This window comes from Hyla sarda, chromosome 4 (assembly GCF_029499605.1).
Source record: "Hyla sarda isolate aHylSar1 chromosome 4, aHylSar1.hap1, whole genome shotgun sequence".
Taxonomy (NCBI): Eukaryota; Metazoa; Chordata; class Amphibia; order Anura; family Hylidae; genus Hyla; species Hyla sarda.
In genome coordinates, this window is record NC_079192.1 from 415,741,268 (window position 1) to 415,758,223 (window position 16,956).

General features: G+C 47.4%; 1 protein-coding gene across 4 annotated transcripts in view; it reads right to left on the reverse strand.

Moving 5' to 3' along the window:
• WASHC1 (WASH complex subunit 1) overlaps positions 1–16,956 on the reverse strand; it is a 101,313-nt gene that overhangs the window by 12,704 nt on the left and 71,653 nt on the right. Inside the window, exons 1-7 of one of the 4 annotated variants that reach the window (XM_056517840.1) lie at positions 11,109–11,139; positions 7,664–7,817; positions 3,992–4,103; positions 2,046–2,192; positions 1,784–1,920; positions 1,489–1,624; positions 101–308 (exon numbers count right to left, since the gene is read on the reverse strand). In XM_056517840.1, coding sequence (XP_056373815.1) covers positions 101–308; positions 1,489–1,624; positions 1,784–1,920; positions 2,046–2,192; positions 3,992–4,103; positions 7,664–7,817; positions 11,109–11,124 — 910 coding nt within the window. In that variant the 5' untranslated portion in view covers positions 11,125–11,139. Of the gene's footprint in view, positions 1–100; positions 309–1,488; positions 1,625–1,783; positions 1,921–2,045; positions 2,193–3,991; positions 4,104–7,663; positions 7,818–8,308; positions 8,331–8,439; positions 8,614–11,108; positions 11,140–16,956 lie in introns of those variants that run through there. The other 3 variants (XM_056517842.1, XM_056517841.1, XM_056517843.1) reach the window with 3 other exon arrangements.

The following is a 16,956-nucleotide window of genomic DNA, read 5'->3' on the forward strand; positions in this document are numbered from 1 at the left end:
CTCTGCCTGGTGTCAGTCCTCACTGTAGTTCTGCTATTCTGTTCATGAAGCGCAGCTCCTCGCTTTATGGCAATATGGGTGAGTGACTGAACTATAGTACCTGGCCGTGAAGGCTCTGTGACCTCCTCAGTGCCGAAGGTGGGGAGATCAGGAATGGGACCCCCAGGAGCAGAGGGGGCGATGCCAGGACCCAGGTCGGCACTGTACATGAGGTCATCGGCCACTCCGGGAAGATCAGGCAGATAGTACGGAACGTCGATCTCCGGGACTTCACCAAGATCCGGAACATAGAAGTAATTCTCTGCCGTCTGGAAAAGAGCAAAACTAGAATGTCAGCGGGGATGGGGGGACGCTGCAAGATACTGCGGGGGATCGGGGGGACGCTGCAAGATACTGCGGGGGATCGCTGCAAGATACTGCGGGGGATCGGGGGGACGCTGCAAGATACTGCGGGAGCTCGGGGGGACGCTGCAAGATACTGCGGGAAATTGGGGGGACGCTGCAAGATACTGCGGGAAATCGGGGGGAGGCTGCAAGATACTGCGGGAAATCGGGGGGAGGCTGCAAGATACTGCGGGAGCTCGGGGGGACGCTGCAAGATACTGCGGGAGATCGGGGGGACGCTGCAAGATACTGCGGGAGATCGGGGGGACGCTGCAGGATACTGCGGGGGGGACGCTACAAGACACTGCGGGGGATCGGGGGGACGCTGCAAGATACTGCGGGGGGGACGCTACAAGACACTGCGGGGGATCGGGGGGACGCTGCAAGATACTGCGTGGGGATCGGGGGGGGACGCTGCAAGATACTGCGGGGGATCGGGGGGGGACGCTGCAAGATACTGCGGGGGATCGGGGGGGACGCTGCAAGATACTGCGGGGGACGCTGCAAGATACTGCGGGGGATCGGGGGGGACGCTGCAAGATACTGCGGGGGGACGCTGCAAGATACTGCGGGGGGACGCTGCAAGATACTGGGGGGGATCGGGGGGACGCTGCAAGATACTGGGGGGGATCGGGGGGACGCTGCAAGATACTGTGGGGGATCGGGGGGGGCGCTGCAAGATACTGCGGGTGGACGCTGCAAGATACTGCGGGGGACGCAGCAAGATACTGCGGGGGACGCTGCAAGATACTGCGGGGATGCTGCAAGATACTGCGGGGGACGCGGCAAGATACTGCGGGGGATCGGGGGGGGGCACTGCAAGATACTGCGGGGTATCGGAGGGGACGCTGCAAGATACTGCGGGGGATCGGACAGACGCTGCAAGATACTGCGGGGGATCGGACAGACGCTGCAAGATACTGCGGGGGATCGGGGGCAACGCTAAAAAACATGGGGGGGGCGCTGTAAGATACTGCGGGGGTTCGGGAGGACGCTGCAAGATACTGCGGGGGATCGGGGGGACGCTGCAAGATACTGCGGGGGATCGGGGGCAACGCTACAAGACACTGTGGGCATATGAGGCCTACAAGACCATACACTCACCTGCCGCTCCAGCTGCTCCCTCTTAGAGATAGAGAGAGGGGCATCAAACAGCCGGTCCTCATCGTCGCCCTCTAGAGGCTGGTTAGTACGGGTCACCACTCCGGCCAGAGGATCCAGGAACACATACTTCTTATAGCTGCAAGAAAATTGGATCATCTCAGCTCCTCAAGTCACTCACAGCACCCCCTGCTGGTTCAGCAACTGGACAGAGCGCCCCCTACTGGTTCATGTATTACCCCAGGGACCTAACCTACCCCTCTATAACCCTCCCAGGGGCAGAATTTTAATCACTCACAGGTTCTCGGTGGTGTTGAAGAGCAGCAGGGAGCTGACGGAGTTAATGTTTCGGGGCAGACTGCCCAGCCCCTCCTCCGCCACATCCTCTTCTTGCCCTTTCGGGCTCACATACACTGGATAGTACTTGAGTTTTTCCTGTAGAGATCAAATTAGATCATTGGCCGCTGCAAACTATACAGATGTAGCAGAGCGGAGTGTGTGTCACCTGGCACAGCGACACAGGACTGGTTGTAGAGTTCCCCTTTATGGCTCAGACAGACCTGTAGGTCCTGCTCGTCCAGCGCTCGGTGTTTACTCTGGATCTTCTGTTTTGCTTTCTTCTCTGATTGTATATCATTGGCCCCCGAGAAGACGGAGGTGTATTCCTGCAGGCGGTCCGGGGCCGGGTACTTGGCGCTGGAGAAGACCTGCGGAGGGGAGGACATAAGGCGTAAGGGGTGAACCACTAAGGGGGAATGTGTCAGGGATGGACCGCTAGGGGTAATGTGTAAGGGGTTTACAGTGGGGATCAAAAGTTTGGGCCCCCCAGGTAAACATTTGTATTAATTTGCATAAAGAAGCCAAGGAAAGATGGAAAAATCTCCAAAAGGCATCAAATTACAGATTAGACATTCTTATAATATGTCAACAAAGGTTAGATTTTATTTCCATCATTTACACTTTCAAAATAACAGAAAACAAAAAATGGCGTCTACAAAAGTTTGGGCACCCTGCAGAATTTATAGCATGCACGGCCCCCTTTATAAAGCGGAGACCTGTCAGTGTCATGGATTGTTCTCAATCATCATCTGGGAAGATCAGGTGATCTCAATCTCAAAGGTTTTAAATGCCCAGACTCATCTGACCTTGCCCCAACAATCAGCACCTTGGGTTCTTCTAAGCAGTTGTCTAGAAATCTGAAACTGAAAATAGTTGACGCTCACAAAGCTGGAGAAGGCTACAAGAAGATAGCAAAACGTTTTCAGAGGTCAATATCCTCTGTTCGGAATGTAATTAAGAAATGGCAGTCATCAGGAACAATGGAAGTTAAAGCAAGATCTGGAAGACCAAGAAAAATATCAGACAGAACAGCTTGCAGGATTGTGAGAAAAACAATTAAAAACCCACGTTTGACTGCACAATCCCCCCAGAAAGATCTGGCAGACACTGGAGTTGTGGTACACTATTCCACTATAAAGAGATACTTGTACAAATATGGTCTTCATGGAAGAGTCATCAGAAGAAAACCTCTTCTACGTCCTCACCACAAAAATCTTCGTTTGAACTTTGCAAATGAACATATAGACAAGCCTGATGCATTTTGGAAACAAGTTCTGTGGACCGATGAGGTTAAAATTGAACTTTTTGGCCGGAATGAGCAAAGGTACGTTTGGAGAAGAAGGGGAACAGAATTTAATGAAAAGAACCTCTGTCCAATTGTTAAGCATGGGGGTGGATCAATCATGCTTTGGGGTTGTATTGCAGCCAGTGGCACAGGGAACATCTCACGAGTAGAAGGAAAAATGGATTTAATAAAATTTCAGCAAATTTTAGATGCTAACTTGATGCCATCTGTAAAAAAAAAAAAAAAAAGAGCTGAAGTTAAAGAGAGGATGGCTTCTACAAATGGTTAATGATCCTAAACACACCTCGAAATCCACGGGGGATTACATCAAGTGGAGTAAACTGAAGGTTTTGCCATGGCCTTCACAATCTCCTGACCTCAACATAATTGAAAAGCTATGGATAGACCTTAAAAGAGCAGTGTGTGACAGACAGCCCAGAAATCTCAAAGAACTGGAAGACTTTTGTAAGGAAGAATGGGCAAAGATACCTCAAACAAGAATTGAAAGACTCTTGGCTGGCTACAAAAAGCGTTTACAAACTGTGATACTTGCCAAAGGGGGCAGTACAAGATATAAACTCTGCAGGGTGCCCAAACTTTTGCAGACGCCATTTTTTTGTTTTGTTATTTTGAAAGTGTAAATGATGGAAATAAAATGTAACTTTTGGTGACATATTATAAGAATGTCTAATCTGTAATTTGATGCCTTTTGGACATTTTTCCATCTTTCCTTGGCTTCTTTATGCACATTAATACAAATTCTTTCCTGGGGGGCCCAAACTTTAGATCCCCACTGTATCACTAGAGGGCGATGTGTAGGGTGTGGACCACTAGGGGGCGATGTGTAAGAGATGGACCACTAGGGGGCACTGTCCCACTCACCTTGATGGCCTTCTTGCTGCCCTTCACCCTCTCGATCTTGGCCTGTGCCAGGCTCATGCGCTCGTTGATGCTCCTCAGTTGGCCCCTGTTGGTCTCCACCCTCTGCAGGATCCTACAGGATTGAGATGGTGTCACTCGTCTTATACTCCAGAGCAGAGATCACGATTCATCCAGAGCTCAGGCTGCGGCTTCAGTGCATTGTGGGAGATATCGTGTTCTCACTGAGCCATGATGTATTATTACACCAAAGAATGCTGAATTGTGAGTGCAGCTCTGGAGGTGACCGGACTCATCGCCCCCATATCGCCGCCCGCCTTGGCATCGCCTCCCCGCCCCAATATCGCCTCCCCGCCCCGATATCGCCTCCCCGCTCCAATATCGCCTCCCCGCCCCTATATCAACTCCCCGCCCTGATATCGCCTCCCCACCCCGATATCGCCTCCTCGCCGCATAGTCTGAACACGACGCCTGGAGGAACACTCATATTAACAGAAGGCGACACAGAAGCGCTGCCCGAACGTGGCACAACCCCTTCCCCCCGCGTGCCCCGCTAATAATACACCCTGCTGCTCCGACTCTGCTCAACGCTTGATTTACTAATTATGTGTAATTACAATCCAGGAAGAGCAGCCATAAGAGCCGACACTTCAGCCGTGACAACTGCTGCAGTGTCGTGCCAGTCTCATCATGTGATATGAACTATATTAGTCCAGTTACTGCTGCCCGACACGGAGAAGTAACATAATACTGTACAGAGGACGCCCCCTCCATCACCTATATTACTGTACAGAGGACGCCCCCTCCATCACCTATAATACTGTACAGAGGACGCCCCCTCCATCACCTATAATACTGTACAGAGGACGCCCCCTCCATCACCTATATTACTGTACAGAGGACGCCCCCTCCATCAACTATAATACTGTACAGAGGACGCCCCCTCCATCGCCTATATTACTGTACAGAGGACGCCCCCTCCATCACCTATAATACTGTACAGAGGACGCCCCCTCCATCACCTATAATACTGTACAGAGGACGCCCCCTCCATCACCTATATTACTGTACAGAGGACGCCCCCTCCATCACCTATAATACTGTACAGAGGACGCCCCCTCCATCACCTATAATACTGTACAGAGGACGCCCCCTCCATCACCTATATTACTGTACAGAGGACGCCCCCTCCATCACCTATATTACTGTACAGAGGACGCCCCCTCCATCACCTATAATACTGTACAGAGGACGCCCCCTCCATCACCTATATTACTGTACAGAGGACGCCCCCTCCATCACCTATAATACTGTACAGAGGACGCCCCCTCCATCACCTATATTACTGTACAGAGGACGCCCCCTCCATCACCTATAATACTGTACAGAGGACGCCCCCTCCATCACCTATAATACTGTACAGAGGACGCCCCCTCCATCACCTATATTACTGTACAGAGGACGCCCCCTCCATCACCTATAATACTGTACAGAGGACGCCCCCTCCATCACCTATATTACTGTACAGAGGACGCCCCCTCCATAGCCTATATTACTGTACAGAGGACGCCCCCTCCATCACCTATATTACTGTACACAGGACGCCCCCTCCATCACCTATATTACTGTACAGAGGACGCCCCCTCCATCACCCATATTACTGTACAGAGGACGCCCCCTCCATCACCTATATTACTGTACAGAGGACGCCCCCTCCATCGCCTATAACACTGTACAGAGGACGCCCCCTCCATCGCCTATAATACTGTACAGAGGACGCCCCCTCCATCGCCTATAACACCGTACAGAGGACGCCCCCTCCATCACCTATAACACTGTACAGAGGACGCCCCCTCCATCACCTATAACACTGTACAGAGGACGCCCCCTCCATCACCTATAACACTGTACAGAGGACGCCCCCTCCATCGCCTATATTACTGTACAGAGGACGCCCCCTCCATCGCCTATATTACTGTACAGAGGACGCCCCCTCCATCACCTATAATACTGTACAGAGGACGCCCCCTCCATCACCTATATTACTGTACAGAGGACGCCCCCTCCATCACCTATAATACTGTACAGAGGACGCCCCCTCCATCGCCTCTATTACTGTACAGAGGACGCCCCCTCCATCGCCTATAATACTGTACAGAGGACGCCCCCTCCATCGCCTATAATACTGTACAGAGGACGCCCCCTCCATCGCCTATAATACAGTACAGAGGACGCCCCTTCCATCGCCTATATTACTGTACAGAGGACGCCCCCTCCATCGCCTATATTACTGTACAGAGGACGCCCCCTCCATCGCCTATATTACTGTACAGAGGACGCCCCCTCCATCGCCTATATTACTGTACAGAGGACGCCCCCTCCATCACCTATATTACTGTACAGAGGACGCCCCCTTCATCACCTATATTACTGTACAGAGGACGCCCCCTCCATCACCTATAATACTGAACAGAGGACGCCCCCTCCATCACCTATATTACTGTACAGAGGACGCCCCCTTCATCACCTATATTACTGTACAGAGGACGCCCCCTCCATCACCTATATTACTGTACAGAGGACGCCCCCTCCATCACCTATAATACTGTACAGAGGACGCCCCCTCCATCACCTACAACACTGTACAGAGGACGCCCCCTCCATCACCCATATTACTGTACAGAGGACGCCCCCCTCCATCACCTATAATACTGTACAGAGGACGCCCCCTCCATCACCTATATTACTGTACAGAGGACGCCCCCTCCATCACCTATAATACTGTACAGAGGACGCCCCCTCCATCACCTATATTACTGTACAGAGGACGCCCCCTCCATCGCCTATAATACTGTACAGAGGACGCCCCCTCCATCACCTATAATACTGAACAGAGGACGCCCCCTCCATCGCCTATATTACTGTACAGAGGACGCCCCCTCCATCACCTCTATTACTGTACAGAGGACGCCCCCTCCATCGCCTATAATACTGTACAGAGGACGCCCCCTCCATCACCTATATTACAGTACAGAGGACGCCCCCTCCATCGCCTATATTACTGTACAGAGGACGCCCCCTCCATCACCTATATTACAGTACAGAGGACACCCCCTCCATCACCTATATTACAGTACAGAGGACGCCCCCCTCCATCACCTATAATACTGTACAGAGGACGCCCCCTCCATCACCTATATTACTGTACAGAGGACGCCCCCTCCATCACCTATAATACTGTACAGAGGACGCCCCCTCCATCACCTATATTACTGTACAGAGGACGCCCCCTCCATCGCCTATAATACTGTACAGAGGACGCCCCCTCCATCACCTATATTACTGTACAGAGGACGCCCCCTCCATCACCTATAATACTGTACAGAGGACGCCCCCTCCATCACCTATAATACTGTACAGAGGACACCCCCTCCATCGCCTATATTACTGTACAGAGGACGCCCCCTCCATCACCTATAATACTGTACAGAGGACGCCCCCTCCATCACCTATAATACTGTACAGAGGACACCCCCTCCATCGCCTATATTACTGTACAGAGGACGCCCCCTCCATCACCTCTATTACTGTACAGAGGACGCCCCCTCCATCACCTCTATTACAGTACAGAGGACGCCCCCTCCATCATGCTGGTCACATGACTGCTCCTCTCACCTGTTGAAGATGTCATTGGACACGCACTGTAGTTGTTGCAGGGTGGCTGTGATCTGCTGTATGGTCTCTTCCCTGCGGAGATCTGGCTGGATGAGCGGCACCAAATACGCCTGGCGCTCCATGGACATCCTCTGCGGCATCGTGACAGCGCCCCCTGCAGACAAAAAGGAGATATTACATATCTTACATATATATTGATGACTTTTCCTGCGTAAATGAGTTCAGCTTTCAGGTGCTCCGGTGGCTGGAGACTCTTTCCTAGGACTGTATCCACCTTTTCCAGAAACCGGAGCACCGGAAAGCTGAACTCATTTACGCAGGAAAAGTCATCAACTGCCGAGCCGAGAAGTTCGTGACGAATCGAATTTACTGTAAGTTCACTCATCTCTAATATATATACATACATATATACATAGTGTATGAGCAGAGCCCCCCTCCCCCATGCACAGGGTAATCAGCGACATAAGAAATTATCGGTAATTATCGCTGATGAGGAGAGGTGGGGGCGCAGAGGTCTGCAGGAGAACCACCATAGGGGAACAACAACTCCCAGCATGCCACTGCAGCCCCCGGATGGGAAATGCCCTGTCCAGGCTGCAGCCCCCCCTGCTGGTCAGGGCCGATCAGTCCGGGGTTCCCCTTTACACGTCATTGTGGTGACAGCTCCTCTATGGCGGCGCCCGCGGCATGCTGGGACTTGTAGCTCCGTCCCCGGTTTTGTGTTCTCCGCTGTGAAGAGGCCGCAGTCCCCGGTACATACACCCAGCAGCGCTCACCTCACCCGGCCACCGACTGCCGGACCGTCATGTGACAGGTCACGTGCCCCGCCTCTCCGCACAGGCTGATGTCATGTGACAATGGTCATGTGACTGCAGGATCCGTCACCACGTCCCAGAGCGGGAGTCTGAACTCAACGTGTGTCTGTGGGCTGGTGTATCTAAGCCTAGTGTGTGATACTGTCTGTGGGCTGGTGTATCTAAGCCTAGTGTGTGATACTGTCTGTGGGCTGGTGTATCTATGCCTAGTGTGTGATACTGTCTGTGGGCTGGTGTATCTAAGCCTAGTGTGTGATACTGTCTGTGGGCTGGTGTATCTAAGCCTAGTGTGTGATACTGTCTGTGGGCTGGTGTATCTATGCCTAGTGTGTGATACTGTCTGTGGGCTGGTGTATCTAAGCCTAGTGTGTGATACTGTCTGTGGGCTGGTGTATCTAAGCCTAGTGTGTGATACTGTCTGTGGGCTGGTGTATCTAAGCCTAGTGTGTGATACTGTCTGCAGAGCTGGGTATCTAAGCCTAGTGTGTGATACTGTCTGTGGGCTGGTGTATCTATGCCTAGTGTGTGATACTGTCTGCAGAGCTGGGTATCTAAGCCTAGTGTGTGATACTGTCTGCAGAGCTGGTGTATCTAAGCCTAGTGTGTGATACTGTCTGTGGGCTGGTGTATCTAAGCCTAGTGTGTGATACTGTCTGTGGGCTGGTGTATCTATGCCTAGTGTGTGATACTGTCTGCAGAGCTGGTGTATCTAAGCCTAGTGTGTGATATTGTCTGTGGGCTGGTGTATCTATGCCTAGTGTGTGATACTGTCTGCAGAGATGGTGTATCTAAGCCTAGTGTGTGATACTGTCTGTGGGCTGGTGTATCTAAGCCTAGTGTGTGATACTGTCTGCAGAGCTGGTGTATCTAAGCCCAGTGTGTGATACTGTCTGCAGAGCTGGTGTATCTAAGCCCAGTGTGTGATACTGTCTGCAGAGCTGGTGTATCTAAGCCCAGTGTGTGATAATGTCTGCAGAGCTGGTGTATCTAAGCCTAGTGTGTGATACTGTCTGTGGGCTGGTGTATCTAAGCCTAGTGTGTGATACTGTCTGTGGGCTGGTGTATCTAAGCCTAGTGTGTGATACTGTCTGCAGAGCTGGTGTATCTAAGCCCAGTGTGTGATACTGTCTGCAGAGCTGGTGTATCTAAGCCCAGTGTGTGATACTGTCTGCAGAGCTGGTGTATCTAAGCCCAGTGTGTGATAATGTCTGCAGAGCTGGTGTATCTAAGCCTAGTGTGTGATACTGTCTGCACAGCTGGTGTATCTAAGCCTAGTGTGTGATACTGTCTGCAGAGCTGGTGTATCTAAGCCTAGTGTGTGATACTGTCTGCAGAACTATGTATCTAAGCCTAATGTGTGATACTGTCTGCAGAACTGGGTATCTAAGCCTAGTGTGTGATACTGAGTGCACAACTATGTATATAAGCCTAGTGTGTGATACTGTCTGCAGAACTATGTATCTAAGCCTAGTGTGTGATACTGTCTGCAGAACTATGTATCTAAGCCTAGTGTGTGTGATACTGTCTGCAGAACTATGTATCTCAGCCTAGTGTGTGATACTGTCTGGAGAACTATGTAGCTCAGCCTAGTGTGTGATACTGTCTGTAGAGCTGGTGTATCTAAGCCTAGTGTGTGATACTGTCTGCAGAGCTGGATATCTAAGCCTAGTGTGCAATACTGTCTGTAGAGCTGGTGTATCTAAGCCTAGTGTGTGATACTGTCTCCAGAGCTGGATATCTAAGCCTAGTGTGCGATACTGTCTGCAGAACTGTGTATCTAAGCCTAGTGTGTGATACTGTCTGCAGAACTATGTATCTAAGCCTAGTGTCTGATACTGTCTGCAGAGCTGGTGTACCTAAGCCTAGTGTGTGATACCCAGTTCTGCAGACAGTATCTAAGCCTAGTGTGTAATACTGTCTGCAGAACTATGTATCTAAGCCTAGTGTGTGTGATACTGTCTGCAGAACTATGCATCTCAGCCTAGTGTGTAATACTGTCTGCAGAGCTGTATATCTAAGCCTAGTGTGTGATACTGTCTGCAGAACTGGTGTATCTAAGCCTATTGTGTGATACTGTCTGGAGAACTATGTATCTAAGCCTAGTGTTTGATACTGTCTGCAGAACTGTGTATCTCAGCCTAGTGTGTGATACTGTCTGCAGAGCTGGGTATCTAAGCCTAGTGTGTGATACTGTCTGCAGAGCTGGGTATCTCAGCGTAATGTGTGATACTGTCTGCCAAGCTTTGTATCTAAGCCGTGTGTGATATTTTCTGCAGAACTGTGTATCTAAGCTTAGTCTGTGATACTGTCTGCTGAGCTGAGTATCTAATTCTGGTGACCACATTCAGATACACTGTTATTATACCGCCCAAGGGGTTGTCCTCCATTTTGGTTTTTAATGTCTTTAGTGTTTAGTATTTAGCACTGGCAATTTAGGGGTTAATAGTAATAGCACTGGCCATCTAGGGGTTAATAGTAATAGCACTGGCCATCTAGGGGTTAATTGTAATAGCACTGGCCATCTAGGGGTTAATAGTAATAGCACTGGCCATCTAGGGGTTAATAGTAATAGCACTGGCCATCTAGAGGTTAATAGTGCTAACTCTGATAAATATCATAAGCAGTCGTACTGTGCAGTATCACCATATAGAAGCAGTAGTACTGTGCAGTATCGCCATATAGAAGCAGTAGGACTGTGCAGTATCGCCATATAGAAGCAGTCGTACTGTGCAGTATCACCATATAGAAGCAGTAGTACTGTGCAGTATCGCCATATAGAAGCAGTCGTACTGTGCAGTATCGCCATATAGAAGCAGTCGTACTGTGCAGTATCGCCATATAGAAGCAGTCGTACTGTGCAGTATCGCCATATAGAAGCAGTAGTACTGTGCAGTATCGCCATATAGAAGCAGTAGTACTGTGCAGTATCGCCATATAGAAGCAGTAGTACTGTGCAGTATCGCCATATAGAAGCAGTAGTACTGTGCAGTATCACCATATAGAAGCAGTAGGACTGTGCAGTATCACCATATAGAAGCAGTAGGACTGTGCAGTATCGCCATATAGAAGCAGTAGTACTGTGCAGTATCGCCATATAGAAGCAGTAGCACTGTGCAGTATCGCCATATAGAAGCAGTAGGACTGTGCAGTATCGCCATATAGAAGCAGTAGGACTGTGCAGTATCACCATATAGAAGCAGTAGTACTGTGCAGTATCGCCATATAGAAGCAGTAGCACTGTGCAGTATCGCCATATAGAAGCAGTAGTACTGTGCAGTATCGCCATATAGAAGCAGTAGGACTGTGCAGTATCGCCATATAGAAGCAGTAGGACTGTGCAGTATCACCATATAGAAGCAGTAGTACTGTGCAGTATCGCCATATAGAAGCAGTAGCACTGTGCAGTATCGCCATATAGAAGCAGTAGTACTGTGCAGTATCGCCATATAGAAGCAGTAGGACTGTGCAGTATCGCCATATAGAAGCAGTAGGACTGTGCAGTATCGCCATATAGAAGCAGTAGGACTGTGCAGTATCGCCATATAGAAGCAGTAGGACTGTGCAGTATCGCCATATAGAAGCAGTCGGACTGTGCAGTATCACCATATAGAAGCAGTGGTACTGTGCAGTATCACGATATAGAAGCAGTAGCACTGTGCAGTATCGCCATATAGAAGCAGTGGTACTGTGCAGTATCGCCATATAGAAGCAGTAGTACTGTGCACTGTCACATCTATATAAAGCAGTAGTACTGTGCACTGTCACATGTATATAAAGCAGTAGTACTGTGCACTGTCACATGTATATAAAGCAGTAGTACTGTGCGCTGTCACATCTATATTAAGCAGTAGTACTGTGCACTGTCACATCTATACAAGCAGTAGTACTGTGCACTGTCACATCTATACAAACAGTAGTACTGTGCACTGTCATATCTGTACAAGCAGTAGTACTGTGCACTGTCACATCTATATAAAGCAGTAGTACTGTGCACTGCAACATGTATATAAGCAGTAGTACTGTGCACTGTCACATCTATATAAAGCAGTAGTACTGTGCACTGCAACATGTATATAAGCAGTAGTACTGTGCACTGTCACATCTATTTAAAGCAGTAGTACTGTGCACTGTAACATCTATATAAGCAGTAGTACTGTGCACTGTCACATCTATATAAGCAGTAGTACTGCGCACGGTCACATCTATACAAGCAGGAGTACTGTTCACTGTCACATCTATATAAGCAGTAGTACTGTGCACTGTCACATCTATATAAGCAGTAGTACTGTGCACTGTCACATCTATATAAGCAGTAGTACTGTGCACTGTCACATCTATATAAGCAGTAGTACTGTGCACTGTCACATCTATATAAGCAGTAGTACTGTGCACTGTCACATCTATATAAGCAGTAGTACTGCGCACGGTCACATCTATACAAGCAGTAGTACTGTGCACTCACATCTATACAAGCAGGAGTACTGTGCACTGTCACATGCATATAAGCAGTACTACTGTGCACTGTCACATCTATATAAGTAGTAGTACTGTGCACTGTCACATCTATATAAGCAGTAGTACTGTGCTCTGTCACATCTATATAAGCAGTAGTACTGTGCACTGTCACATCTATATAAGCAGTAGTACTGTGCACTGTCACATCTATATAAGCAGTAGTACTGTGCACTGTCACATCTATATAAGCAGTAGTACTGTGCACTGTCACATCTATATAAGCAGTAGTACTGTGCACTGTCACATCTATATAAAGCAGTAGTACTGTGCACTGTCGCATCTGTACAAGCAGTAGTACTGCGCACTGTCACATCTATAAGCAGTAGTACTGTGCACTGTCACATCTATATAAAGCAGTAGTACTGTGCAATGTCACATGTATATAAGCAGTAGTACTGTGCACTGTCACATCTATATAAGCAGTAGTACTGTGCACTGTCACATCTATATAAGCAGTAGTACTGTGCACTGTCACATCTATATAAAGCAGTAGTACTGTGCACTGTCACATCTATATAAAGCAGTAGTACTGTGCACTGTCACATCTATATAAAGCAGTAGTACTGTGCACTGTCACATCTATATAAAGCAGTAGTACTGTGCACTGTCACATCTATATAAAGCAGTAGTACTGTGCACTGTCACATCTATATAAAGCAGTAGTACTGTGCACTGTCACATCTATATAAAGCAGTAGTACTGTGCACTGTCACATGTATAAGCAGTAGTACTGTGCACTGTCACATCTATATAAGCAGTAGTACTGTGCACTGTCACATCTATATAAGCAGTAGTACTGTGCACTTTCACATCTATATAAGCAGTAGTACTGTGCACTGTCACATGTATATAAGCAGTAGTACTGTGCACTGTCACATCTATATAAAGCAGTAGTACTGTGCACTGTCGCATCTATACAAGCAGTAGTACTGCGCACTGTCATATCTATAAGCAGTAGTACTGTGCACTGTCACATCTATATAAAGCAGTAGTACTGTGCAATGTCACATGTATATAAGCAGTAGTACTGTGCACTGTCACATCTATATAAGCAGTAGTACTGTTCACTGTCACATCTATATAAGCAGTAGTACTGTGCACTCACATCTATACAAGCAGGAGTACTGTGCACTGTCACATGCATATAAGCAGTAGTACTGTGCACTGTCACATCTATATAAAGCAGTAGTACTGTGCACTGTCACATCTGTACAAGCAGTAGTACTGTGCACTGTCACATCTATATAAAGCAGTAGTACTGTGCACTGCAACATGTATATAAGCAGTAGTACTGTGCACTGTCACATCTATATAAGCAGTAGTACTGCGCACTGTCACATCTATATAAGCAGTAGTACTGCACACTGTCACATCTATACAAGCAGTAGTACTGTGCACTGTCACATGCATATAAGCAGTAGTACTGTGCACTCTCACATCTATATAAGCAGTAGTACTGTGCACTGTCACATCTATATAAGCAGTAGTACTGTGCACTGTCACATCTATATAAGCAGTAGTACTGTGCACTGTCACATCTATATAAGCAGTAGTACTGTGCACTGTCACATCTATATAAGCAGTAGTACTGTGCACTGTCACATCTATATAAAGCAGTAGTACTGTGCACTGTCACATCTATATAAGCAGTAGTACTGTGCACTGTCACATCTATATAAAGCAGTAGTACTGTGCACTGTCACATCTATATAAAGCAGTAGTACTGTGCACTGTCACATCTATATAAAGAAGTAGTACTGTGCACTGACACATGTATAAGCAGTAGTACTGTGCACTGTCACATCTATATAAGCAGTAGTACTGTGCAAACACATCTATATAAGCAGTAGTACTGTGCACTTTCACATCTATATAAGCAGTAGTACTGTGCACTGTCACATCTATACAAGCAGTAGTACTGTGCACTGTCACATCTACAAGCAGTAGTACTGTGCACTGTCACATCTATACAAAGCAGTAGTACTGTGCAATGTCACATGTATATAAGCAGTAGTACTGTGCACTGTCACATCTATATAAGCAGTAGTACTGTGCACTGTCACATCTATATAAGCAGTAGTACTGTGCACTGTCACATGTATATAAGCAGTAGTACTGTGCACTGTCACATCTATACAAGCAGTAGTACTGTGCACTGTCACATCTATATAAAGCAGTAGTACTGTGCACTGTCACATGTATAAGCAGTAGTACTGTGCACTGTCACATGTATAAAGCAGTACTACTGTGCACTGTCACATGTATATAAGCAGTAGTACTCTGCACTGTCACATCTATATAAGCAGTAGTACTGTGCACTGTCACATCTACATAAAGCAGTAGTACTGCGCACTGTCACATCCATATAATCAGTAGTACTGTGCACTGTCACTTCTATATAAGCAGTAGTACTGTGCACTGTCACATCTATAAGCAGTAGTACTGTGCACTGTCACATCTATATAAAGCAGTAGTACTGCGCACTGTCACATCTATATAAAGCAGTAGTACTGTGCACTGTCACATCTATACAAGCAGCAGTACTGCGCACAGTCACATCTATATAAGCAGTAGTACTGTGCACTGTCACATCTATATAAAGCAGTAGTACTGTGCACTGTCACATCTATACAAGCAGTAGAACTGTGCACAGTCACATCTATACAAGCAGCAGTACTGCGCACAGTCACATCTATATAAGCAATAGTACTGTGCACTGTCACATCTATATAAAGCAGTAGTACTGTGCACTGTCACAACTATACAAGCAGTAGAACTGTGCACAGTCACATCTATACAAGCAGGAGTACTGTGCACTGTCACATCTATATAAAGCAGTAGTACTGTGCACTGTCACATGTATAACCAGTAGTACTGTGCACTGTCACATCTATATAAAGCAGTAGTACTGCGCACTGTCACATCTATACAAGCAGTAGTACTGTGCACTGTCACATGTATATAAGCAGTAGTACTGTGCACTGTCACATCTATATAAAGCAGTAGTACTGTGCACTGTCACATCTACATAAAGCAGTAGTACTGCGCACTGTCACATCCATATAATCAGTAGTACTGTGCACTGTCACATCTATATAAGCAGTAGTACTGTGCACTGTCACATCTATACAAGCAGTAGTACTGCGCACTGTCACATCTATAAGCAGTAGTACTGTGCACTGTCACATCTATATAAAGCAGTAGTACTGCGCACTGTCACATCTATATAAAAAAGTAGTACTGTGCACTGTCACATCTATATAAGCAGTAGTACTGTGCACTGTCACATTTATATAAGCAGTAGTACTGTGCACTGTCACATCTATATAAGCAGTAATACTGTGCACTGTCACATGTATATAAAGCAGTAGTACTGTGCACTTTCACATCTATATAAGCAGTAGTACTGTGCACTGTCACATCTATATAAAGCAGTAGTACTGCGCACTGTCACATCTATATAAAGCAGTAGTACTGTGCACTGTCACATCTATATAAGCAGTAGTACTGTGCACTGTCACATTTATATAAGCAGTAGTACTGTGCACTGTCACATCTATATAAGCAGTAGTACTGTGCACTGTCACATCTATATAAAGCAGTAGTACTGCGCACTGTCACATCTATAAGCAGTAGTACTGTGCACTGTCACATCTATATAAGCAGTAGTACTGCGCACTTTCACATCTATATAAGCAGTAGTACTGTGCACTGTCACATGTATATAAAGCAGTAGTACTGTGCACTTTCACATCTATATAAGCAGTAGTACTGTGCACTGTCACATCTATATAAAGCAGTAGTACTGCGCACTGTCACATCTATATAAAGCAGTAGTACTGTGCACTGTCACATCTATATAAGCAGTAGTACTGTGCACTGTCACATTTATATAAGCAGTAGTACTGTGCACTGTCACATCTATATAAGCAGTAGTACTGTGCACTGTCACATCTATATAAA